Source organism: Protopterus annectens, chromosome 14.part0 (assembly GCF_019279795.1).
Source record: "Protopterus annectens isolate FY-2018-M chromosome 14.part0, PAN1.0, whole genome shotgun sequence".
Taxonomy (NCBI): domain Eukaryota; kingdom Metazoa; phylum Chordata; order Ceratodontiformes; family Protopteridae; genus Protopterus; species Protopterus annectens.
Genome location: NC_056748.1, coordinates 1,078,491,529 through 1,078,518,918, shown reverse-complemented (window position 1 = coordinate 1,078,518,918; position 27,390 = coordinate 1,078,491,529). Strand labels below are relative to the sequence as shown.

The following is a 27,390-nucleotide window of genomic DNA, read 5'->3' as shown; positions in this document are numbered from 1 at the left end:
CTATATAGGAAGGATACTTTCAGTAATGATTATCTTGAGTATAATAGTTGCCACCCCCAGTATCAGAAAAAAAGTATTATCAAAGGGCAATGCATCAGAGCGGCTAGGATGACATCCAGCTTTGAGGACGTAATAGTGGAATTAAATTACATAGCCGCAATGTTTATCGACTGGGGGTACCCTGACTGGATGGTGTGTGATATAGTAAAGTATGTTAAACATGAGTGGAGTAAAAAATATAAACCCATATTGGGGAATGAGGAGGGAATAGGAAGTATGAAAAAAGTGAATACTGAATATAGGAGAGCTTGTGTTATGCAATATGCGCCCTCAGTTAACAAATTTAAAGACATAATAGCAAAAAACTGGAACATAATAGAAACAGATGATGACATTTATAAAATATTAGGCCCTAGACCATCGTTCGTTTATAGAAATGGACAAAATTTGAAACGTAGGTTGAAAAATATGACAGGTGATCATCGTAAGAGAGAGGGTTGCACCACCAAGTGTGGATGTTGCAACCAGTGTCAGTTTATTATGGAGGTTAGTAGTGTCACATTGGATAACATTCAGAAAACTACAGTTAGGTTTATTAAGGGGAATTGTAGAACTAAGAACGTCATATATTTAGCCTTGTGTTCAACATGTCCATGTTACTATGTAGGGATGACATCTAGATTTTTAAAAAATAGAATATATGAGCACTACTATAGAATAAAGAAGCAGGATGAGAATAACGCCCTATGGAGACATTGTATGGCCAGTAAAGAGTGCAGGATATTCAAGTTTGGAATTTTAGAACAAGTAAAGGTTAACCCCAGGGGAGGGAATTTAAAGGAGAAATTACTAGAAAAAGAAACACGGTGGCAAATTAAATTGAATGCCTCCGAGCACCCGGGGTTAAATGAATACATTTCAATAAAAACTATTTTATGATGGATAAAGGCAAACAGCCAAATTTTAGAAGGTATATAATCATCCATTCAATAGTGCAAGGGTATATAAAATGTATATTATGAACATAGTATACTAAAGAAAGTTATACAAACATGACAGATATATTTTTTAAAGAATAGAAGTATTGTATGTAAGGTATAGAGTATATTATGGTAATCAGTATTCATGAATTTAAGACAGTTTTTAAAGTATTTTTTAGTATTTTTAAGGATTATAAATTTTAAAACAATACAAATATACATAGTATGGCATACATTGAGGGAATTGAGCACTGTGCACTTTAAGAAGCTGATGAACAAATGGAAATGAATTCAATCACATGATTTTTAATGAGTTGTTAATTGTTGAATTGATATGTATATATAAAGGAGTAAGATACATTGTGTAGTGGTTCTGATGAAAGCTGTAATAGCGCCTATAAATTAATCAGAATATCCTCTTCCTTTTGTACATTGACAAAAACCTGATGAAACTTTCAGTAGATGCAGAGATGCTAAATTAACAGTTAATAGGACGCAAGTGTTTGAATGTGCCAAGGCCACTATTTAATAGAGAATAATTAAACTTATTTCAAACAGTATCCCACACCCGGGATGAAAGACTTAGTTGCATTGCTGACTTGGGGTCAGAAGCTTTCAAAATGAGATACGAGACATAATTGTTGAGATTTTTTTTATGATCTAGCTAAGAACATTTTGACAATAAACAGATAAATAACGGTCCCGATTCATTAACGTCTGTACTAAGTGTACACAATCAGTATTCAAGAACATTCATGACATTTTTTGTGCCTTCTAGTCACTCAGAAAGATTATACTAAATGCACAATTAGTCTACACTTTGTGGTAAACCTTATGAACCTCACTCAATAGTTTAAGGCTGCAAAAAATTCAATAGGAAAGCAAACATTAGGTGAAACACTGCATTAGTTATTCCTGTGTTCTGTTCACTCAGAAGGCTGTACACTTAGTGTAGGCATTAAGGAATCCCAGGGAATGTCTGCACGCACCACTTTTCATTTGGGGTGTTATATTTTAGAGAACTCTAGGAAGCTCAGTAGAAGTACAGCTTGCAGTTTGCCTAGATGATATTCCGATTACTGGGGTTACATTGAGGGAACAACTTCAGAAGTTAGAAGAAATGTTAATTAGACGAAATATTCAAGCTTGAACCATAACAGAAACATTGTTAAAAGAAATAAATTATTTGAGACATGTAATAGGTGCATATGGTTCACATCCTGTTGAAACTAATGAAAAAGCCATTATATAGTTTTCATCTTCTATAAATATTACTAAGATTAAAGCATATTTGGGATATCTTACTTATTATAAAAAGTTCTTATGAAAACTGTCAACAAAGTTAAAGCATTTGCATGGTTTGTTATGCAATGATGCATTACAGACAGAGAAAAAAAAGAAATAGTGTTTTAAATGAAATATGTCTGTTCATTATTTTGATAATCAATAGTCTTTTCCTGTCTTGGAATTATTCTTCTTGTAGGAGTAGATATTTCTCAAAAAAAAAAAAAGTGTTGGTAGTCACAATTCCTTGTTTTCATGTCTTCTATGCTAACACCTTCTAAGGTAAATTATATCTATCTGGATAAAGAAGGATTAGCCATTATTTTTAGAAAAACAGCAATTTCAAAAATACTTACACAGTTTCTTTAAGAAAAGGAATATTGCCCCATAAATAAGGTCTTCTAGACCTCAGTAGGTAATGCACTGACAGCATACGAAGTGTAAAATTACAGATCAGGCTAGTGCAGAGTCAATACTGATACATGTGTAGGTCAGCTATTCCAAACAAAACAAAATGACTTCTCTTACATGACAAGGACAATGCATTAGCACATACTAAATAAATTGTACATTAAGTATGTAATTCCTTTAGGTGCTCATTAAATATATGGAAAGGCTAGCTTATAACTGAGACAAGGTTTATATCACCTTAACCCAGAAGACTACAATGTTACACAATTTCAATGTCACCGATTAACGAGCATAAAGCCACTTGGAACGTTATCTGGGAGCCTGTATCGTGACTGATATGAAACTTGTGTCCATTTCAGTCATCAAAATTCCTTTTAAAATTAGATACGTTAACTAATCGCAATGTGTGAGGAAGAAAATTACATGCATTAATGGTATGACATGATCCAGGAAACTAAATATTTTAGGGTTATGGCATGTGTCTAAGAACCAGACTTAGTTCCTTATATAATGGAGATGTTTAGTCTAGTTAATTTTCAACATGTTAGTTCTTTATCCATGGAAAATATTTTAAATATAAGGATTAATCATCCAGATGAACTAACGGCAAACTGAGTATAAGTTAAGCATTACAATTCATTTAATATATTTTAAATTTGGGAAAACCCAAGTCCTTTTAGCATAAAGTCCCTTGGTGTGCTCTTCAACTGACTTCTCTTGACTAAGAGAACTTTTGATACATTCTTACTTGCAATTACATAAGGAAACTTTGAAATCCAATGCCCGAATGGATTTATCTGTAATCATTTTTGGCCCTCAAGTATGCCATTGTACAGGAAGGAGTCAACTGTTTTGTATAAATTTTAAAAAAATTACATCAACAGGGAGTCCTTCAGAAACAACTTCATTATAATTAAAATAGAGCTGAAAAGTCTGAGAGGTGCTGTCTATTTCAGTCTTTATATTTAGGAAGCCTGTTTCCAGTATTCTGTTGCATTTGATTTAGTAACTCCTGAAAGGAATATACCAAAAGCAGTAGAATTTCTGGGACACTGATAAAAAAAAGTCAACGAATGTCAGATAGGTCTGAACTATGGTATGGTTTAAACTTGACTTAACCTTTCTTGATAAAAGCTTGGACTTTGCAGACTACTGCTCACAACAGGCCTGTTTATATTTATAATTGAACAAGGACAGCTATGATGATAGGGCATGAAAGTGGTTGTTAAATATTTATGAACTGATTTTTGGGCAATGTGTGCTTGTTTTCTAATAACTGTGGTAGCTACTTATTTTTGGGGTTGTTGTTACTTAACTGACAACAATAAACTGTCTTGCTATGAATGTCCTCATTGGATTTTGATTTGAGGTTAATTTGTTTTTTCTTACTGCTTCTAAAATACATTGCAGCTTGGTAAAGCTCACTGTTGAAATCAATCACATACAATTTGAACATTTTTACTTTTTTTTTTCTTGTATTTTACTATCCTTCCAGCGAGAACATTATGTTTCTTTGATTTACCATTATGCATTAACCTATCAACCATACTGTACAGTTTGCCTGTCTTTTTGCTTCTCTAGAAATGAATATTTTATTTTTAGGCTCTGATGGTTCTTATATTTCCCAAAGCATATACTGAACAGAGTATTGTCATGATCTGATATACTGTGAAGCAGGACAGGTCTTTAAGAACTGATATAACATGCTAAATGGCTCTTAGGGCCATGCCAGAACACTGTCTTAGTTAACTAAATACTCCTTAATCCAGAGATTGAAAACCACATATGTATCACATTTTCTGAGTGATATACTGCAGAAGGTTTGTATAACCAACTAGTAATAGTTTACTTTGATAGAGCTGCAGTGTCACTTGCAGAGGTCACAAAAGTCATTTTACCAAACTTGATACTATCCCCACTAATTTCTTGATATACAAATTAGAAATAAAAAAGATTTATAAACTTACCTTTGAACCAAGTTTATTTTATTGCTGATGTATCAATGTTTTTGTTGGTGTTTACACCTGCAGCATCATTTAACGATAATTTAATATGGCTTTCATCATTTAACGATAATTTAATATGGCATTCATCATTTAACGATAATTTAATATGGCGTTCACCAATTGTCTATGTTTTGTGAAAGGGTTGCCATTTTGTCCAAAAACATTTTTTTATAATTCTTCTCATTCTGCCTGTTAATAGCTTATTCCTCTAACGGCTGAGATGAGATTCAGTTTATCTGTGTGCATGTTCAGATTCTCCACTATATTTTCTCAGAGTAGAGTAGTTACACTCCCTTTTTTAAATTGAACTTTTAAATAGACTGCTTAACTTCTTTAATTCTAATTTAGTGCTGGTGATGGGATATGTAAAACGATTCATAAAAATATTTTATCTATAGTTAATTCTGATAATATCAGCATATCCAAAATGTCTAAGTCCATTAAACATGCTTCACTGCTGCCACTGTTACTTAATTCTGCTAACACAATAACCACACTACTGAGAGAGTACAGAGGGGAAATAAAGCTTATTTGATATCACTTAATCAAGACAAGAAACTGATCCTGCTCTGGTCTATTACTGGGACCAGATATTTTATTCCCCACAATAAAAGTGTCCAATAAATTGTAGGATACCACCTATAAAGAGGACAGATTTTTCCAGGCAAGACTAACCAGAGGTATAAAATATTGGGTTCCTATGACTTCATCGAACTGTGAAATCACCGACACTCACCTCTTTGACACCAATCCATCGACGTCCATATCATCGACAATTCCGGTAAGCGATCTTCCCCCTCACAGGAACCATGGTAGCGCTTTCAAGGTAAATTATACGGAATCACGTAAACCCTAATCGTTGTAACACAGGAAGAAGCGCTACCATGGATCCTGTGAGGGGGAAGATCGCTTACTGGAATTGTCGATGATATGGACGTCGATGGATTGGTGTCGAAGAGGTGAGTGTCGGTGATTTCACAGTTTGATGAAGTCATAGGAACCCAAAATATTATATTGAATACTGTCTTGTTTCCTAAAGCATCCTACCTGAAAGCTCAGTGAGGTTTTCTACCATGTGCTTTCTCTTTTTTTACAGGCACCAAATGGTTGATTTAATATATATATACACACACACACACACACACACACACACACACACACACACACACACGGTTAGCATTTACCTGTTCAGTACATTAGAAGTGTTATATTCAGCTATGACAGTTTCAGATATCTGAATCTCTAAATAAACATCCTTAAAGTTCATTCTTGTATGAGATTTCTGAATTATCTGATGAGTTGAAAATGTTTATGTCTTTATCAGCTGAAGGTTATAAGTCAGTGATTCACTAGAGGAAAGCATAAGCTGGAACTGGTCACAGACCTACTTATTATTTGTTGATCAAATATTTGTATGAGAACGTGATTTCAAAAGCTAGCATTTTCCTAATCTGACTTCGTATTCCTTTGGTCAGTTCACATTACTGGTAAATAAATGATTTTGAATTCTTATAATCTTAATCATTTAATCAAATAAGTAAACTTTTTATAGCTAAGAGATCTTTTTCACACTTACAGTTCCAACTCAAGTATGGAGACATTTTGTGGGTGCCCTCCCTCACTACATACTTTCCACCTGAACTCTTGTAGCTTTCTGCTCTTATTGTTCTGAACTTTTAGTGTCCCTATTACTGGGTCCTTGAGGTTGAGACTGCTTTGACCACAGGCAGGCTTAGAAGGTGATGGGAAAACACACAGCAGCCATTATATACACTGTTGTGTACATTGGCGCGATTTCTGGAAGATCCTAGCTGTCAAATGCATCATTGCACATAATGTCAAGTTAGCCCAAATCCTGTCATTAAATATTGAATTCTTAAAGGCAATGTGTCCTGTGATCTTCAGCATATCCTCATCCCTGGTGGAGTTCTAGATTGCAGACAGATGCTACCCAACTCCCTTCTGGTAGCAAGCAGACAAAATGCATTTCTTTTATACGCCACTCTCCTATAGTATTTTGGTGTGCATTTTATTCCTGTTTTAATAAACATTTGTATTTGTGCACTGATTTGTATTTTGATCTTTATGTTCAAATCAAATTTACCTCATAGGTGAACCAAGACTTAGCTGAGGCTTTCTGCTGCTTTTGTGTGTATATGTGTTTGGGAGAGGGGTGGTAGCTTGACTCCTAGGTTAGATTACTGACTTGCTGTTTTCCACTGTCACAGGACCTGTTGGTGTCTTCCATTCTTTTACTTCTTCATTTCCTGTTTGTGGGGGTTTATGCAGTCACAGTCATCAGGTTATACATTACCTTTTCGGGTGTCATGTACTGTTCATGATGGGGTAATGCACTTGTATTTTAGCACTTTTATTACTGTAAAACTTGTTTATTTTTTTAAACAAAAGGTGAAAAGATGAAATTGAAAAGCCAAAAGATAAACAGAATGACTCCAGATAAACCATATTCTTCAATGTGCTTTACCTTAAACAATTTTTGAAGGAGGGCATGGGACACACGTAAATGACTCCCTTAAGGGCATTCAAGTGCTCAACTCAGGGGATTCGGAAACCTTAGAGATGTGCAGTTATATATCCTTAAGGATATTCACTAGACTTGTCACAAAACTCCAACATGAAGCATTTTGCACTTGGAGATAAAATTTGTGCGGTTATATATCAAAAAATCCAAAGACGACTTGTATTAAAACTCAAATTGGGAAGTTTTATAGCTGGAGATGTAGTCTGTGGTGTGTGGTTATAGACCAAAGATGGATTCCAGGAATGAACAAGAATGTTACGGTCATATGTTTGTACACTGGTTACAGGTAATTATTATTGAAGGACAGGCATATCTCAAAGAGTACCCTGTCATAATCGTTGGCTTATGAACTAACAAAATAAAAGGAGGTGAAATTATTGCTGAGCAGCAACTGTTGACAATCAATGCTCTCCTTTAAAGTTGGCTTTACATGGGCATGTTCCCTGTGCCACATGCCTGCAACTTGTATGTGCTCTCAGACAGTGATACCTTTGAGAAAAGTGAATACCCTGACGCAGAGGTAAGTCCCCATTTTCACACATTCAGTGTCACTACTCCATGACCAGCAATTGCAAGTTTCATATACAAAACTGCTGCCAAATAAAAGCTAGAGCAGAAGTGTGTGTGCCAGGCTGTGAACCTGAAAAAGAGATAGAGTCAGTGAGCAATGTGGGGATTCCCATGTTGGTTTTCACACAACTACCATACCTGTGGAACTTCTATATGAAAAACTCACATATGTCTTTTTTGAAAGGAGTCAAATTCTCTTTGAATTTTTTTCCCTCTCCTCTCAGCTGATCATCAGCGGTACCAGGGCATATTCTTGTACACTGAGTCTATCAGGCCATCCTTTTTTGCTCTTCTGGACTTACTTTGACCAATGCTGGGGGCCATTGAGGAGACTGAGACATCTAGTGTCATATTACACTGCTGCTGAGGAGCTCTTTTAACCCATAGCTTTCCAATGTAGCACGTGCCTGTTTATGTTCTGCAGGTGGATCTGCAATGGGGGCATATTAACGTATGATCCTGACACCGCAGTGACTCAGCCAATGTCCCCTGCCTATTTTCCCTTTAGGACAACTTGATCTGTGCATTCCAAACCTTCACCAGGGATCAAATACAAAGTGCAGTCAAGCATGTGCCCTCGTCTCAGGATGCACATGGCCATCCTTCTCCTGCAAGTACTTCAGTAGAACCATGTTGTCCTGTGCCATTATCCAGGCTTTATCCCATGTCACTGTGCTGGCTTCCTTGAAATATTTACTTATATATAGGCATCCCATCTTGATTTTCTATGCATAAAAACATAAATCTACTTAACTAAAAGACTTTATTAAAAAGAAAGAAATCTTTTTTTCCTTGGAAAAAGTATCAATGCATTCTGACTTCACTGAAGATTTAAAAGCTTTCTACTTTACTTAATATTCATGTATTGTCAAATCATCTTTCTCCCAAGAGGGTGGGGTAGTATATATTACATCGCACTGTGTCCATGCATTATGTCACTAGGTACATAGTACATGTTCAAAGTGAATCCTATAGTCCTACCATCTGGAAAAAATTCCACATTATCCATCTCCAGAAAGGTGGCACTTTTACTGAGATATCTCATTTCAGACCCACTATCATCTTATTCTCCTAAAAATATTGAAAAAAGTCTCTGTATACAAATACTCCAACATCTCTTAATGGAACAACTACTAACTGATACTCCATATTGATTTAGACCTGCACATAGCACAACTGACCTCCTTACTTTTACAGGTCACATAAACAAAACCAGGAATAGAGGTCAACTTGTATCTTCCTTACTCTAAGACTCAAAAAAAAAGAAGACATCACTGTTCTATAATAAACTCTAAACTGGTAAAATTATCCCACCAACAAAAATATTCCCAACTTCTCTTAACACACAAAATTATATTTAATCCCACTTCCTACCCATCTGTAAATACAATTCTCCACCATCTCCCAAATTGTTACTTTCAATCTTCTGACAAAAATCTTCTTGACATCTAAACTGTGGAAAAAGTCTGTGCTCAGACTGTGTAGCAAACCTCAGGAATATAATACCAATAAGGGACGTGCCAGCATTAATTTAAGATTCAATTAAAATGATCCTGACTCCTGGCTTTGCACTTGCTGCTTTCCTGGCTAAAATTTCAGCTCCTTTTCCTTTAAAACATATATACCCTCCTACCTGTCCCTTTGCTTGTTTTATTTCTCTTTCTCTAACTCGAACTTCCCTTACTCAATCTTGATTTTATTTGTTTCTCTTGCTTCCTGTATTTCCTCTAACAAATACGTTCGCACTCTCCCCCGTCCTTTACCTACTTCTTATCCACGGTTTGAATTTTCTACTCCGACATTTGCTTTATAAGTAATAAATTCTCAAACTCACATGTTGGATTTATCTTGTTTTAATGATGGTATATGTGTATTATTCTACATGTTATATATGTATTAATATTTGTATTCATAGATGATAAAGTCGGGCGGCACGATGCCAGGGAATTTCTATCGGCTAGGCTTGTAAAGGCTCCAGGGCCATTAGCCTGGTACGCACCTATGATGTTATTTTCCACTTATTTATGTGTGTTTTCTGTTCTTTTAGATAAGGAGCCTTTTCCCCCAGGCCTCAGCTGAAAAAGGATAAAGTTATCCAGTCAGACTTTCCAAGTAAACACATCTCAATAAATAAGTCACAAATAATTTATAGCTAGCAGATAATGAAACTATATACTACTGCTGCAAATAAAATCCAGGAAAATTTGGGAAACCCTCAGCAAAGGAGACTAAAGAAGGAAGCTTTAAGTTTCCATACTTGTGAAACGATATACAGAGAGACTGAAGCATTTTCAGATGACTTAGCTGTTGCAACGATACTCTACTGCACAGCACATCTGACGGGGGTGATGGAGTAGTAGTCACATTTATAGTTAATCATTGAGACAGAATGATTTCCTTATTTAAGATAATATATGGGTCGTCTTAACTTTCTTGGTCACTTTGTTGGAAGTTTCTATGGGTTTTGTGGAGGCATCTGCAGTGATAGTGACAGCAGTCAGAATGAGGAGTGCTTTACTTTTTTTTGTCTTTGTGTGTACCTTCTGGGTCAAAGACTGTTGTTGTCATAGCTCTCAATGAGGTGATTAAAGAAATCCATAATTTCTCTTCTCTTTTCCTAGGGCAAAAATAACATCATTTCTACTGTTTTTCATCTTTCTCAGGAACCAAGTGGTCTTCACAAGATTATCTTGGATTTTTTCTCAATACACAGTTACTCCTAGATTATGATGGATCTGAAAGACCATTCCATATGAACCCATGTTTTTAGGGGAATTTTAGATCAGAAGACAATTCTAGATAAGAATAGCTGTGAATTCCCACTCAGCTAAAGAAAGCTAATACTAGAAACATGCACTTTATAAAATTTCATAGTGCAGAAAGTTGCATGTTGACAACTGTACATAGTGATTTCAAACTCTGAATCTGAAAAAACTTTTGCATGATGGATGGATTGGAATATAAAGGTGTTGTCTGTGGCCAAATTCTGTAGAATCTGTCTCAAAAGCCAACAGACCAAAAAACATTTTTTTTATTTCAGGTCCTTTGCAGATTTGTTCACTGCTAGAGCTGATCCAATGAACCTTCATTTCTTGGCAATAATCTTGAATAGAAGCCTGTTTCATATTGAGAAACAGTAACTAGTTCTTTGCCATTTTTTCTGCAGCAAATTCAGGTCTGTTAAAGGACGGAGAGTAGCATTTAAAGCGTAGCTGTCTGTTGACTTAGACTAACTGTTGGCATAGTAGGGAATCTTTGGCACACTGGTATAATATCTAAAGAATGAGGGACTGAATGACAGCGAGGGGGCATTTTTTTGGAAGAGGGTGCTTTTCTGAATGGCTATATTGTTTTCTCACTGTTTGTGTTAACTAAAGAAACTTTCTTGGAATGTAGGTAATCTGTTGTGTAAGGTCTGGCACATCTCTAAAATGTTTCTAGCAGATAAAACTTTTTCTCCTTTCTACTTTTTCTTAGTCACACAAAGATAATATATGAGCTTTGTTGCCAGAGCATCTAAATTAATGAGGAACAGCCAAAATGACTACTTTGATATCTGCAGGAGAGGTCTGGAGTCTTAGCTAGTCATAACTATACCAGAAGGTGACATATTACAGTTTTACATGATCATAAAGTTGCTAGACTTATCGGATATCTTAGTCAGTTTCCATTGCTTGTCATTTCAACCGTAGAGGACGCGTACACCATTTTTAGCACAAATTTGTGAGATCTTCGACTCTCAGATATTTGAATGGGTAGGAACTCAGCTTTTTTATATGATATGCAATCGGATTTAACAATCTATAATTAGCCTTGTGAATCATAAGCAGTTCTGAGTGATTCTCTAGGACACGCAAGATCTTCTTTAAGCATAGTGGAGTAGGGGCTTGTGTAGCAGGATACAGATACGACTGCCATGATGTCTTTAGGTCAAGTGAGAAGCTGACAATTACTGCACAGCAGGCACCTGTAGCCCTCATTAATAATATTCTTTCATGAGATTCAAAGTCTTTCCAAAGGTAATACTTAAAGGTGAGGAGTCAGATCAAACAGAAGATGCAGTCCAATTCTCAGTAAACTAGGAAGTAGAGGAATATACAACAAAACTATAAAATTACTCTTCTTTCACCTCAGAATCCACAATATTCACCATTTACTTTTTCTTTTAAGACCTGAGGAAGGGGCACCACCTACTTTGGTAAGGTACAACTGCATTTGATGACTTCAAGTGAATTTCTTTGTAAGAAACTACGTTTTACAAACTCTTATGTCTGACTAGTTGATGCAGGGGTGTTTTTTTCTTACTGTACTATCAATACTGCATAGTTAAACAGATCAGTTGAGGAAGAACAGATTGTAACACAGCACAGGCCTCATTTATAGAGGGCCAATGATGGACATTGCTGCACGACAAGCAACAAAGTAAACACAGTCGCACAAAAAGCAGGAATCCATCTGATAAGGAGGCAAGAGAAAAATGTGTGTTCATTTTGTTTGTAATTTTTACTAAATAAGTTAACAGAAATTGGCAATGATTCAATCAGTATTTTATCCCAAAACAGTTAGAATAATGCAGTGTCTCTGTGCAAGGGCTTGATATCCGTACAACTAGTCTGCTGTTTTAAGGTGTACTAAATGTCTGAGATTAAATGTAGAACACCAAGGGGGGGAATTAAGTCATAAAACTGAAATTTCATGAGGATGATGCCTGTGCCAAAAGGAAAAACTTGATTAATTCAAAAGTTAAACAAAGACAACAGAGTCTACATAAATGTAAATTTCAGTTTTCTCATGTCATTTCAAAAAACAATAAAGCTATCATTTCAAGCCAAGCAGTCACATACAAGGAGTAGAGAGAAAAACTATCCCCAAAGCATTCTTACATCTCTAAATAAAGTATGCAGAATACCTGAAAGCATAATTAAGCAATGTTAAAATGACTGCATGTTTGGCCTCAGTTCAAAAGACAGAAAAACCTTTTAGTGAAAAGATTACCTGCTGTAGCAAGGTAAGTTGAAAGGCAAGATGCTGGGCAGTCCATTCAGCTAGTAAATATGGTCCGTTTTCATTCATTTTTATACATGATGGTGGCACGTCTGCTATAAAACCATTAAGGTTAGGCCTTGGTAAAGCTGTTGCAAGAGTATATTGCTTTGTTTTTGGATATGGCACAGCAACGTCACCCATTTTGGAAATCTTCCACCTAAAACTCTGTGAAAAAAAGGATAGAGAGATATCAAAAGTAGCTGCAGCAATCTGTTAATAATTTTGTTAACAGAAGCTGTATTGCATTATACTTATTTACATTTTTATGATAACCAAGGAGCTAGACTGTCCATGTACAAAAGACATTTAACTTTGTATATCAACTCTATATCAACCCCCCCCCCCCATCGTTACTGCATCTGTCCTTTGCCAACTTGAACATGTTTATGGATTCTCATAAACACCCATTACAGTTGTTACAAACTTCTCTGTGAAGAAGTACTTTCACAGATCAAACGAAGTATTCAGTCCATAAAATCTGTTGCTTATGCACCCTCCCCTCCAAGCTGTTCTTCTTTTGGGGTGGCCCCCTCCTCAGTTACAAGATAAGATCTTCCGCAGCCATACTATGTCCCTCTCATCTCGTCTGGTATCTATACTATGTCCCCTTCATCTTGTCTGGTATTTGGTGAGAACTGCTTCAGCTTCTGTAATCTCTGGTCACATTTATTTTCATCTGTCCCGTGAGGTTCCTCTGACCTCCTTTCAATACCCTGACACTGTTCTCCTCTGTGTGGCCTCTAGAAGTAACCCTAGTACCTTAAGCCACGTCTTACACCAAGGTCCCAAGAGAAGGCAAACCTACTTTTCTTGTTTCTGGAGTCTAAATGCATTTGTTTGCACAGAACCTCAACAGTCACCTTTTTGCACACTTGTTGAGCCGGGCCCCTGTAGTACTCTACATATCACTTCCTTTTGCCCTGTTATACTCACTAGGATCCTCTTTCCTTTCAATAACGCAGACCCCTCTTCCTTAATCTGCATTATCCCATCCCCATTCAATACAGATTTCCCATCAGCCATCTGTGCTGAATCAAGGCACAGGTCTTCTTGAAATGCAGGTAGACCACATCTACCCAAAACCAAATGTAATCGCTTGCTACAGTTAAAGTACCACATGCAAACTTAATGCATTTGTATAGGAAGCAATGCATGTTCTGTACTACCACACCTACTGGCCATGTCCCCTAGCAGCTTGTGCCTGGGGCAGTTGACCCCTATACTCTGCCCTAGTTGCGACTATACATGTACTAGCACTCTATTCACATTTGAAGCTGCTGCATTACTTTAACTGATGTCTCTTTGGTCGTGCGCCTGGACTGGATGCTGCTCAGGAGACTGCTCCCCTCCAGGAAGATGATGTGATTTTCACTCAGAAGTTTTGTATAATATTCTTCCTGGTATTTCTTCTATCTTAACTCTGTCAAACTGGACACCAGGCATTAACACTGCTATTACTATCAAGCCTATTTTGAAAAAGAGACAGATGAATTTAAAAATGAATGTTTTTTATCTTTAAAATGTTGTTGCTCTTCATTATTTGCATAACTGATAAGTACTAAGTGTGTTCGGATTGGGGTGTTGTGCCTTATGATGCTTCTTGAGTTGGTATTTAAGTGTAGTGAGTTACTGAATGTATAAACAGTGATGAAGGGAATTTTTGTCCTGAAAGCTTTGTTATTTTTAAAACTATAACATTTTGTGGCGTTTTTTGAAGTCCGGTCTGTTTTTCTTTGATGTGGATATTTCTTTTAGGTTATCAGGTCTATAGAGGTCCCTAGATTTTTCTTGCTTTTGTTCTCATGCATGGGAAACCATACATGGTAATCTCCAATCCTAAACTAAATTCTTTATGCAAAATGATCTGTTAAATATTATTTATTTTTATTTATTTTACATTTGTTGACCGGGCTAGTCTAACTGGATATATGTCCATTTTCAGTAGAGGCCCGGGGAGAAAAGCTCCTGCAAGTTACAAAGATAAGTATACAATATAACAGTAGCAAGTTTACAGAAAAATCGTTAGATACAATAAAAAATGACATGAAATAAAAACACTTAGTAATAATTTTAGTAAGGGATACTCAAAAAAAGACGACTTTTTTTTTTTTTATTATGAGGTTAGAAGATAGGGAAAGAGCAATAGTTATCAGATGAGAGTAGAAGTTCACTTTTATCAGGGAAGTATACACTATAGTTGCAAGAGCAATAGGAACCAAGTTTAGTTATGAATTATTTGTATACTGGGTATAATCAGTCAGGGTTGGAGCAGGGACAAAGCCAATGATTCTTTAGATATTGTTTAAGATGCTTTTTGAATAGATGTGTGGAGGCAAGTGAAGACAGTTCAGCTGGAAGTTGATTCCAGCTTTTACCTGCTGTGTTGGAAAAGAGCGAGTCCCCTGCTTTGTTGTTTGGTTTGACACTAGAAACTAGAGGTTTGCTTGCTGAGCGAAGTGTAGGGAGATTTTTGTAGGGGTGATTAGATTAGTGAGGAGTGTTGTATTATTGGGGTGATAGAGGATTTTTTGGGTTATCACAAGTTGCTGATAGAGTAGCTTATTATGCAGTTCAAGCCATCCCAATTGTTTGAGGTTAAGACAGTGGTGAGTTCTATAGGGGGAACAGGTAGCAAATCTAGCTATGTTATTATGACAGGTGGAAAGTTTATTAATGTTATTTCTAGATAGATTAGTATAAATTGCAGAAGCATAGAAAAGGGTAGAGGAAAGGTGGGTCTGCGCAAGAGTAATTCTGGCTGGAGGGGTAAGGAAGGGCTTGATTCTATAGACAGTGCCTAATTTTTTGTTGACAGTTTTTATTGTTGAATTAATGTGTTCATCGAAGCTAAGGGAGTTGTCAATTGTAACTCCCAGTAAGTGGGTAGAGGTATCAGGGACTATATTAGTGCCATTGCTAGAGGTTACTATGAAGTTAGGGATAGACTACTTAGGAGTAGGAGCAAAGAGAAGTAGTTTTGTTTTTTTGGGGTTCAGAAGGAGGCAGTGTTGCATGAACCATTTTTCAACAGTGTTTAATACTGATTGGGTTTGGAGTTGGAGAGTTTATGGATTTGTCAGAACAAATTAATGTTGAGTCATCTGCATATTGGATGCAAGTGGCTTGTGGAATATTGGCATGTAGATTGTTAATAAATAATGAGAAGAGAAGAGGACCTAAAACCGAGCCTTGAGGTACACCAATTTTTACTGGGTGGGAAGAAGAAAGGGTATTATTCCAAAGGACAGCCTGCTGTCTGTTTTCAAGATAGGATTTAAACCAAAGAAGTGATTGTGAGTCAAGTGATTGGGCTTTTAGGATTTCAATGAGTAAGTTGTGATTCACCATGTCGAAGGCCTTTGAGAGGTCTAAAAATAGGGCAGAAGAGAAAGTATTGTTGTTGCGATTTTCATTAATAGAGTTGGCGAAGGATAGTAGAGCAGTAGTAGTGCTGTGGAATGGTCTAAAGCTATGTTGGCAATTGGCGAGCAGATTATTGTGCATAAGGTGGTCAAGTAGCTGTCTATGTATGCATTTCTCCATTATTTTAGCAATTGGTGAGAGTAAGGCTATAGGCCTAAAATTAGATAGCTCAGTAGATGAGCCACCTTTGTGTAGGGGGATGATATGGGAAACTTTCCATATGGATGGGATTTTGCTTTCAGAGATAGTTCTATTTATAAGGCTGGAGATGGGGTAGGCAATGGCTTTAGCTGCTATTTGTAGGTATTCTGCTGGAAGGCAATCAGCAGACGGGGTGCAGGGTTTGAGTTTTTGAAGGAATTTAGAAATGAGGGATGTAGGAACAGGTTGTAAATGAAAAGTAGGAGTTGCAGGATTAGGGTTGTTAAGAGGCAATGTGGTGCTTGGTGGTATAGAATTTGTAAGGTTTAGAATGGCTTCAGTAAAATAGTTATTGAAAGCATCTGGAATCTGGTTGGAGTTATTTTGGAATCCAGAAGGTGAAGGAGTTTTAGAGTGTCCTGGTTGAAGTAGTCTGTTAATGCCTGACCAGAACTTTTGAGGTTGTGCTTTTTGGGATTGAAGGAGTTTAGAGTAATAGTCTTTTTTTATCTCTGAGAATGTCTTTCTTGGTGGCATTTCTTAATTGTTTGAAATAAAGGTGATCTAATGGACTTTTAGAAGCTCTCCATTTGTTCCAAATTTTATTTCTGAGGTGGATCTTTTGCCTAGTTTCCTTTGTTAGCCAGGGGGCAATTTTGGTCCTTAGGCGGGAGGATCTAATTGGGGCATGGGAGTTTAAGATTTGTAGGAATTTTGTATTGGAAAAGGTTACTGCTTCATCTAGTTGGAGGTTTAGCATAGCAGACCAATCACATGCTTTGAGTTCATTTTGGAAGGATTGAGGATTGAAGACTTTTTTTGGAGAGGCAGGTTATAATATTATGAAAATTAGGACAATGGGTTTTCTGCCTAATAACATAGGTTATCATGTGGTCACTAATATCATCTGGAAGGATTCCTTGTCTATATCTTTTGTCAGAGAAGTTGTGAGCCTACTGGCTAAATTCTGATGAAACTGGACAACAGTCCATTTGATCGTGATGCGTCATGTTCCCTTAGAGCAACCATTTCCCTCTCCATATTCTCTTTCTCTATCCTGTTATCTGTGTATTACTGTTGCCACTCTTCCCTGCCTCCAAGCCAGCATTAGTTCCCTTACGCACATTCCTATTTGAAAACTGAAACAAAGTGCTCATTCAACGCCTTTGCTTTTATCCATTCTTCAATTGTCTTGCTCATATATACCTGTGAAGGTGTGTTAGTCACCTTCTCCATTACTTTAGTAGGTACTCTCTCTCTCTTTCATTCTCTTCCTAGTTTCTAAATACCTTTTCAGCCTTTGCCCGTTGACCACCATTTTCCACAAATTCCTAGGGGCCACCATTCATGCAGCCATTGTCAGCTGTCAATATTAGTGGAAACTACACTAGTCCTACTTCAATGGGTGTACCTTCAAGCAGGCCATCACTTCCACTTATTCCAGGTTGCCCTTTTTAGCTTTTTGGCCATTACTTGATTCTGGGTCATCTATGGTACAGTCAGGGCTGTAGCCTTGTGTGTTATAGTGCCTTTTTTTCCACTTGCTGACCCATTCTGCCAGTTTCCGTTCAGTTTGTGACTCTGCATCACACACCTCATCTGTTGCCTTCTGCTAGGCTAGTTGTATTGTAGGTACTCTAACTTCTCACCCTCCTATCTTTTCCCCTCTTTTGGCCAGTCAGACTTACCTGCTGATGTTGCTACACTGGCCCGTTGCTCCTTTGCCATTATGCCCCTTCCTCATAACTTGTCCATAACCCTTTGGGCATCATTTATTTATTTATTTTTATTTAACATTTGTTTACTGGGAAAGTCCGACTTGGAATTTAGCCAATTTTCAGTGGAGGCCTGGGGAGAAACACTCCAGACATGCCTTTGCAATGTGGGAAGGAACTGGAGTAACCAGAGAAAACCTACATGAATGCAGGGAGGACATGCAGACTCTGCGCAGAAGGCACTCCAGCCAAGAATTGAACCGGAGAACCTCTTGCTGTGAGGCGACAATGCTACCACTGCACCACTTCCCGGAAGCATTCTTATAACAAGTCTGTCTCTTCATTTTTCCCTAGATTCCTAACCCTTCTTAGGCTATCTCTCCCTAACCAGACTCCCTGTCACAAATATAAGTCTTATAACTGTGAGCGCTGTAACAGGGATTGTAAAAATAAATCAGTGACTGCTGCAATGTACTGCAATGTCACCAGTGCACCATACCGACATGGAGGCTGTTCTCCCCCATCCAACAAGTTATACTAATTTCAAGACTCATGTATCTTGGAGTAGGGAAAAAGCTCCAAGGTACTACAAGCTTAGATTTAGTTTATATTTTTCTTCACTTACATAGTTTTGCAATTTGTGCCCTTGGACCTTGAATGGGAACCAGCCTTCACTTCACTAAAATCATACACAGTTTTTATATTTTTTCCTGTTTTCATATTTTTTTTCCTTACCCTTGCCTTGCCTCTGATCCAAATCAGACAGTGACATGATAAACTGGTGGCTAAGGGCATCTTCAGTTGGACATCCCTCACCAGTCAATCCCAATTATGACAATATCCAGAATCCTATCCTTCCTGGTGCAGACCCATACCAATAGTCTAAACTATTTCCGATCTAAGTCCTTAGTAAAGTCCTACTAACTTTCTACTGTGGAGCTTGGAAGGTCACAGTCTGACCATGACAAATTCAGACCAGCCATGAGTATTGGTCCCACTCTTCCCCCTTCCATGCTCCCTCCAGTATCTCATCTGCCTCTCTTATATACTCTGAGACTGTTCAACCACAACTACTGTATTTGACTACAGTGACAGTGAGTGTGCTTAGGTTCTGCCCCAGACTGCTACCACTGCCCTTTTATTTATTTGTTACTTATTGATGGATTGATTGACACAGGCACCTTACAATTAAAAACAATGCAAGAAGCAAACATTTTACCAATAAAAATAGCATAGAATTTTTAGAACAGAAAATTCAATTTATAATTTTGGAAAATTAAAAAAAAATGGTCATTCCAACAGACTGACTATTGTTTGTTATAAAACTAAAATATGAAAAAAATGAATAAAAACACAGGAAATAAGAAAAGAATATACACGTATTCAATAGTTTTGCAATTGTTTTCATGTTCCATTCAAGACATCGGACTGAAGACCAGATTGTATACATTTCATAACAGCCAAAGTTAAATCACAACAACCCACAGCTGTACAGGTAGTACTTCAGATATCTTTCTTCTACACATTAAAGCACTGAATGTCTATGTTTTTTCAAATGCATCTAAAATTACATGCATCATTCAGACCTGAAGGTTTGGATGCAGCTAACAACAATTGCCACTTTAATTCTTTGAAATCCAACTTTGTTTCTAAATCCCAATCTGTATTCTCAATTCAACATAATCAAGAACAAAAAATAAAAATCTTTTAGTTTTTTATTTTGTTGTTGTTCTAAGGAGGAATTCTTCTTATATGATAAAAACATACCTTAAACTTTCACAGATATGCCAATGGGAGTTGGAACCATAGGTGGGAGTGGTGAGAACCCCCCACCACTGTAAATGAAATCCTGGACTGTGCCCTCATCTTTCAGAACATCTAATTTACTAAAGAAAGAAAAAGCTGTCCCTTCAAATACTTCAGTTTGTGTACTGCATGCATGACTGTGTATGTGCATGTATGCGAATATGCGCTAGTTCGTGTGTGCGTACTCCAATGATGTCATCAGGCATACACACTGTACTGATTTCAGTACATTTTTCTTGATGAGAGGTAGCATTAAAAGGCAGTCTCCTAAATCCATGGAAAAAGCTGCCAAAACAATCTTTAAAAACACTTAATTTAAGACTTCAGAATAATTTGCATTTGGTCATGTTTGTAGTTCATTTTTGTTTCTTATCTATCTGTTAGTTAGATTTAAGTATGCGACAGTGGGCATTAATTAATTCAGACAATGCAACAATAATTATATCAGTCATCTGGTTCCTTTTGCCAACAAGAGTTTTTATTAATGCAATTAATTAGGTTAACCTAAATGGCTGATGAGGATCTACTGGTGAAATTACGTAACAGGACAATCTAGGTGAGGGTTGGGAGAATTTGGCAAATTCAGGATTGAAAGGTTTAGACCCAGATGAAATGTATTTTGTGGTGAATTGTGGTAGCTTCTGCCATTACTATGCTCATTAGTTTTATTTTAATTTGTTTATTCTAAGCGCTGTGGCTGAATCAAGAAACTGACATGAATGTCAACATATTTAGATTACTCATTTATGTAATGCATTCAGGCACTGTGCATAGGGCAGTGAATTTTTCTTTTTTTTTTTTTTAATTGGGATTGATCTACTGTGAAATACAGGGTTAAAATATCCAGCAGTTGCAGATTATAAAAAGTGTTTGCATACCACTCTGCATCTTTTTGCAATAATGGAAGTTAGTGCTATTACTTTGCAAATTGGTTTGGGGTGAGCATTTTTTATAAGGAATGATCTAATTGGTATTTTTTTCTCAGAAACTGCCTACCTTTTCTAGGCAATGTATCTTCATAAGTGCTCTTAGAAATGCCTGGATAGAGTCTAATAATAAGCACGTGAGCAAACACTTTTCTTAACTGTCCTTGATTCTGTAGAATATCTCCAAATCTACCAAATACTTTTTTTCCTGTTCCCTGAAAAATGTTTGATTTTCTGGTAAATGACTGAGCAGTACAAGCAGTCAGCAATGCCAAACACATGCATTTCATACACATCTTTTTTTTCAGAAAATGCACTTGATGCAAACCCTGTTCTATTTACCTTCTAGGTAGAGTACTACTTAACAGTCCCCCATTTTAAGCTTTCGTTCCTCATTATTTAGTAAAGAAGTTGGGAACGATGCCTTTATTTACTGAATTCAATGTTTTGAGACAATGTTTTGATGCTAGGAATATTATGCTTGTGGGCTGTGGTTTAAATTTTAGAAAAGGGTTGAAGGAACTTTGCTCATAACCCAGAATGATGTATAGTAGCACAGCATAGCTGTATGTGCATGTAAATATTGCAGCATTTAATACTGTGAATAGACAGACTACTTCCCAAACTTTGCAATATTCAGGAACGTTCATATTTCCTTATCTTGGATAAGGACCATTGCTTTGTTTGTCTTCTGGTCTCAGAATATGCGTATACGTTTAGTGTATATGAAGGGCCAGACAATAATAAAGGTTAGGTAAAATTTAAACAACCTTTGGAAAACACTTCACCCTTTCTGCTAAGTTTGGATGCAAATTGATTTTATTGACACTTCTAGATAAAAGAGCAGCAGCAGCTTGACACCATGAACATCTTACCCTTCTATCTAACAGATGGTGGGATATTTTTTTACCCCCATTTACCCTAGATCCATTACCAGCAAGATTAAACCGTAGAAATGGAACAATTCTGCAGTGTAATGTGGTATGATGAACCCTACAAAACTTAGACTGAAGCTATAAGTGCAATCTGAGTTTGTATGTTTTAATGGGTTAATGGTGCAAAACTTAATTAGTTGCTTTGTTCACACAGTGACCAAATAAAAAGGTAATACACGTTGTATAGTTGTGGCTTGCATTAGCATTTATAGCCTTTCTAGCATCTAAAGAAATGCAAATGAAAAGCTTGTTTATTTTGTGTGTTTGTTAACCAGGGTAGAGCTTTGATCTCCTTGACCCTTTTTCAGACTCTGATTGTGAGTGTTGTCTGGTAAAGTCACTTGCTCGGAATCAAACAGTTCGACAAAGGAGGCTGAGGGACTCAAACCCTAATGGCTGGATTGTATATACATATGTGCGTGCGTGCGTGTGTGTGTGTGTGTGTGTGTGTGTGTGTGTGTGTGTGTGTGTGTGTATAGGTGTATGTGTCTGCCTCCCTTTCTGTCTAATCTTTCAAAATTATATTATTTGTCTGCTCTGGCTACCAACTATTAAACACTGCATGTTTTATATAAGTGCTATAAGTGCTTAAATGTTGTCTGTAATGCCCCACCTAGAACATCTAAAGGGGCATTTTAGCATAGTGTTTGGATTATGTTGCTGTAAATGTTCTTATTTTAGTAGTGCTACAATATATTTCAGTAGCTGTCATTTTATAAGTATATTAACTCTCATATTTCACGGTTTCAAACAAAGTTTATCACATAAAATTATCACCGTTTCTCAGAGTTGCCATGCCCTTGAAGTGAGAATGATACAAGTAGCGGGGGGGGGGGGGGGGGTATCCCTTTTGTTTACTTTTCATATACAGACATTGTGGGAAATTCAGATATGCAACAGCATGTGTTTACATCACATCTGTACTCATGTTAGCAGCTCTGTATGTCAGGGGCAGGTTTATGTTCATACTGAATTATTAGGTCTGATGGTTGAGCCTTCTCAGCCACCTCATATGTTTGAAATGAACTGCCATTTTCAAACTAGCTCTGGCATGTATTTTGGAAAGGAAAGGCTGCTGGAGGAAGACTGCTTAGCATTTGCTGTAATTAATGACTGTTAATGCATACAAATTGTAATTGTGGTTAAAGCTGACCGCACAGTAATAACTCCATCCAATTCCAATTAGCCTGACCATTCATTTGCTTTCTACAGTTCCAGCACAAATTTGAAGCTGCCATCTGCCACTGCCTGAATGTATAAGGCCAGTAGTTCCCAGTATTTGTTAGAATATGGCATTAGGCCCGACAATATCAGTACGGAATAAGTTAGAGGATTACAATCAGGTAGATACTCAAGACAAATACCCAAAAATTCACCTTAACAATGGACAAAAGTGAAACTTGAGGGGTGAATCGTGTCATCATGCCAAGAGCACATAATAAGTATGTTATAACTGAAGACCCAATCTTAATTCTTCGTAGTGCGTGGGGCTTTATCTCTGCTGCATACACTACCAGTTACAGAAAGAAAATGTTTAGGAGCGCGAAATGTTCTACATGCTTTGAAAGCTATGAAACACTTAGAGCTAGCACACAGAAAATGCCAGAAAGTGAGTTGCGTAAGTTGAACTTACCTTAACAGTAGATGTTTGAATAATTACTGTTGCAGTTATCTAAAGGAGTTCTATCCTGATAAGGATATAGTGGCCAGCCAGCTTCCAAAGCTTCAGGGCACCTTCCATACACCAAATCTATCAGGTAGCTGGAGCTCAGCTGGCTAAAAGCCAAGTTTAGGTGCAAAGACCTTCAGAGCTTTCCTGACAGCAGAAAGAGGGAGGCTGAGTCCTGAAAGGACTATGCTAGGATCAACATTATGTCCACACCCTGGCATAAAAAAAAAAAAAGTCAAGGGTGGACTGAGGCAGAAAGCTACTGCAGCAGTGATCATTTGAAAATCTACTGTTTTGATAAGTTCAACATATACACGTGTGTGTATCACACTGACCACTGCTGCAATAGCCTTAGCTGCATTGAGCAGATTATCACAGCTAACAACATTTGGGAGGTGGAAGGAGAAGAGTCCTGGTACCCCTGAAGAATGGTTCTTGCAAAGTTTGATCTGGACCTAGAGAGAAGGACTCAGTCTTATTATGCATTGTAAAAGTATGTACAGGGGTTTAAGTAGCAGCTTCTAGAATATTTTCAGAATCTAACCCTTTCCAAAAAGCCATAGATGGAGCCAAGGCCCTGGTAGCAATGGCCTTGATGCATGGAATAGATTTGTTATGGTGAGTTTAACAAATGCTAATAGCCTTACACAATGATTTCTGTTTTGACACAGATTGTTTCTTGTAAATATAAGAATCGGGAACAAAGAATTGATCCAAAGATCTGAGAGGCAGAGGACATTCAAGGTATGGAGTATCCTTTTCCCCTCATTTATAAATTCAGTAAAAAAAAAAAAAAATTGGGAGATGGATAATTTGGCTTAAAGTAAAATTGTATACCACTTTAGGCATAACATAAAGATTAGTTCTCAAATAAACCCTGTCCCTATGGAAAATGAGGTAGGCCTGCCTTACCATAACAGTTTGCATCTCAGATACTCTTCCTGCAAAGGTCAGAAACATCAGTAAAACTCTCTTACATGTTAAGAACCTCACGTCATCCAGATTACCTGGTTCAACTGGAGCAAGTGTTGGCTTCTGTAACACAAAATTAAGATCCCTAGGAGGGGCCACAAGTTTGCTTGGTGACCTCTTATGCAAAACACCATTCAAGAGCATTCTGAAGATCGTCTTGAAAGAGGAGGTTCTATAGGCAGACATGCTAAAATTGCTGATAAATGAAACTTGATAGAGGAATAAGAAAGAACAAAGGTTAGTAATTCACATAAATATTGTAGAACCAGAGAACAAGCAACTCCGAATGTGTGCTGGTTATGTTGTTGTTGACACTAACTAGAAAACATTTTCCATTTGCCAAAATATGGCTTTCTAGTAGCAGGCTTTCTAGCCTCCATTAGTACCTACTGCACATTCTCAGTAAACTGGTGCCCAAAAGGAATTAAAACCTTATCATCCAGCCAGGCAACTGGAAATGATTAATGGAGAGTATCAAACACCCCTGTTCTTTTGAGAACAGACCCAGTCTGTGAAGAAGCTTATGATAATTGCTCCTGGTCATTTCCAAAGGAAGAGAGAACCACAGTTGCTTATGTCAGGAGGGAGTCACCACAGTGATCTAAGGGGATTCCTTCTAAATCTTCAGAAATACCCTGGACATTTGTAGAAAGCATGGAAAAGCATACAGAAACATTCCTGCCCAAAGAAAAGAAAAGTGATCTGTCTTCCAGGCCTTCTTGCATATAGTCCTAGAACAGAATATTGCCAGTTGATTGTTCAAAGAGCAGGTAAAAAAATTCTACTTGAGGAACTCCAGACAGATGGTTCACATGTTGGAAGACACTGAGATCTAGTTTTCATTTGTGAGGGTCTACCCTGGTCCTGCTCAGCTTGTCTGCCATGCAATTTTGCTTTGACTGAATGTACAATTCCTGCAGAGTGAGACTGTGCTGCGAAGCTATATCCAAAGCTACCATGGCTAATCTGCAAAAGGGGTGCAACCTGGTTCTCCCTTGCTTGTTGATGTACCACATGACTGTGGTATCGTCTGAAACCACTTTGAAGAGATCCCCGGCCAAAGATAGTTCAGAAAGTTGAATGCCTTGATCAGGGCACGCATTTTCTAGATATTTATGGGCTTGGATCCGTCTTTGGTGTCCCACACCACTACATTTTTATCCCTCCTGAAATTGCTCCTTAAGTGAAATCCAAAGTATTAGTGTTGGCTGACTGTTTTGGAGCAGGGAAGGAGATGGGTGGACTCGAATTTAGGGATATGTGTTCTCTCCACCAAAAGATTTCTCATCTGACAAACCCCAGCACTGGGATTTGAAAACATAAAGAGTGTTGATGTTGAGACCAGAGATTTCAGATATTACTGTATCTTTCTAATGTGCAGTCTTGCCAGAGGTATCATGAAAATATGAGACCCACAATCCTGAGGTATTCCCTCACAGTAAATGAAGTCTGAATGGAAAACCTTAGAAACAGATACAAATAAGGATCTATGTTTTTCTGCAAAAAAAAGTTCTTTGAACTGAGGTGTCTAGTTGATATCCCAGGAGCACAAAACTATGTGAGGGAGTCAAGAAAGACTTTGGACTGCTCTCTTGGAATCCCAGCTTGAGTAAAAATGTTCTCACCCATGAGAAAGGTGTCTGACACTTTGAAAGACTCTGCTGAGATAAGCAATTTGGGTAAATATGGAAAAGTCTGGATGGCCTGTTGCCTGCAATGAGCTATAACTTGAGCTGGACACTTTGTGAACACTCTCGTGCATTGGATAGTCCAAAGGTTAAAGTAAAGAAGCACCAGATATAGAAAACCTCAAGCAACATCTGATTTGTGAATGAATAGGGATGTGATGATAAAGACTTTATAAATCTAGTCTTACCACAAAACCTGAAAGAAGAAGAGGCAACAGGTTGTGAAGTAACAATTTTGCAATAGGGAGCTATCACAAACAGGTTTAGGGAAGAACACTCACGAACTTGTCTTTAAGCATTTTCTTTCTCTGGCACTAGAAAGATCCTTTATTAAAAACCTTTTCCCACTTGAGGAGGAAGAACAGGGTCTATCAGTCTTTGGGACAGCATGTGATGAACAGATGGAAACAATAGAGTCTTATCTGGCAGATGAGGAATGATCCCCTGGAAAGTAGGGATTTCCTTCCACTGCCGTCTGTAACGATGAACGAAATTCAGACCCAGTTTGTCTGAAACAATCTGTTGCAAAAGACAAAAATGGAGATTAAGACTTGCAGGAAGAAAAAAGGGGCCAGGGTGGGAGTGGGTCACAGGGTCTCTTGAATAGTCATTTAGACATATTAGACTGTTCTTGGTTTTGGGAGGTTAGAAGCTTCTTTTTGGAACTCTTTCCATTCCTTCTTAAATATCGGTTTACATGAATTCTGTTAAGACTTTATCCTGTTTTCTTCTAAAAAATGGATGAGGAGAAAGAAAATCCCTTGGACAATTTGGAAAAGGAGAAATTAAACATCTTAGATGTTCCCTGGATCAGCTTGCCCCTTTCCTCACACTTTTTGATCCACCCTGAAGCAGAGGAGCTAATCACTAAATCTCTATCCAAATGAGAATTTAAAGTCTCATTTTTAACATCATCTGAAAAGTTTTAAGAACACAGCCAGGCAAACTTCCTTAAAACAGTATCAGTGGCCACTGGCCTGAAAGAAGTGTCAACTTAGTAATACCCCACCACAAAAATGAGTAGTGACCTGTACAAAAGAAACAAAGTTATTTAAAGCAGATCTTTCCGCACAAGAAGAAACCACTGATAAAACATTCCTCATAATTTCACAATTTGTCAGAACAAACTAACATATGAACCTGACAATTCAACATTCTGACAATGAAAGCTGCGGTAGTATAACAATCCAACATTCTGACAATGAAAGCTGCAGTAGTATAACAATTCAACGGTCTGACAATGAAAGCTGTAGTAGTATAACAATTCAAAGGTCTG

The 27,390-nt window shown here is 37.4% G+C and overlaps 1 protein-coding gene across 2 annotated transcripts in view; it reads right to left on the bottom strand.

Annotated features, from left to right (window-relative positions):
• Positions 1-27,390, bottom strand: part of KNDC1 (kinase non-catalytic C-lobe domain containing 1) — a 1,471,539-nt gene that overhangs the window by 248,827 nt on the left and 1,195,322 nt on the right. For both annotated transcript variants that reach the window (XM_044056877.1, XM_044056878.1), the window contains exon 24: positions 12,789-13,004. In XM_044056877.1, coding sequence (XP_043912812.1) covers positions 12,789-13,004 — 216 coding nt within the window. The remainder of the gene's footprint in view (positions 1-12,788; positions 13,005-27,390) is intronic.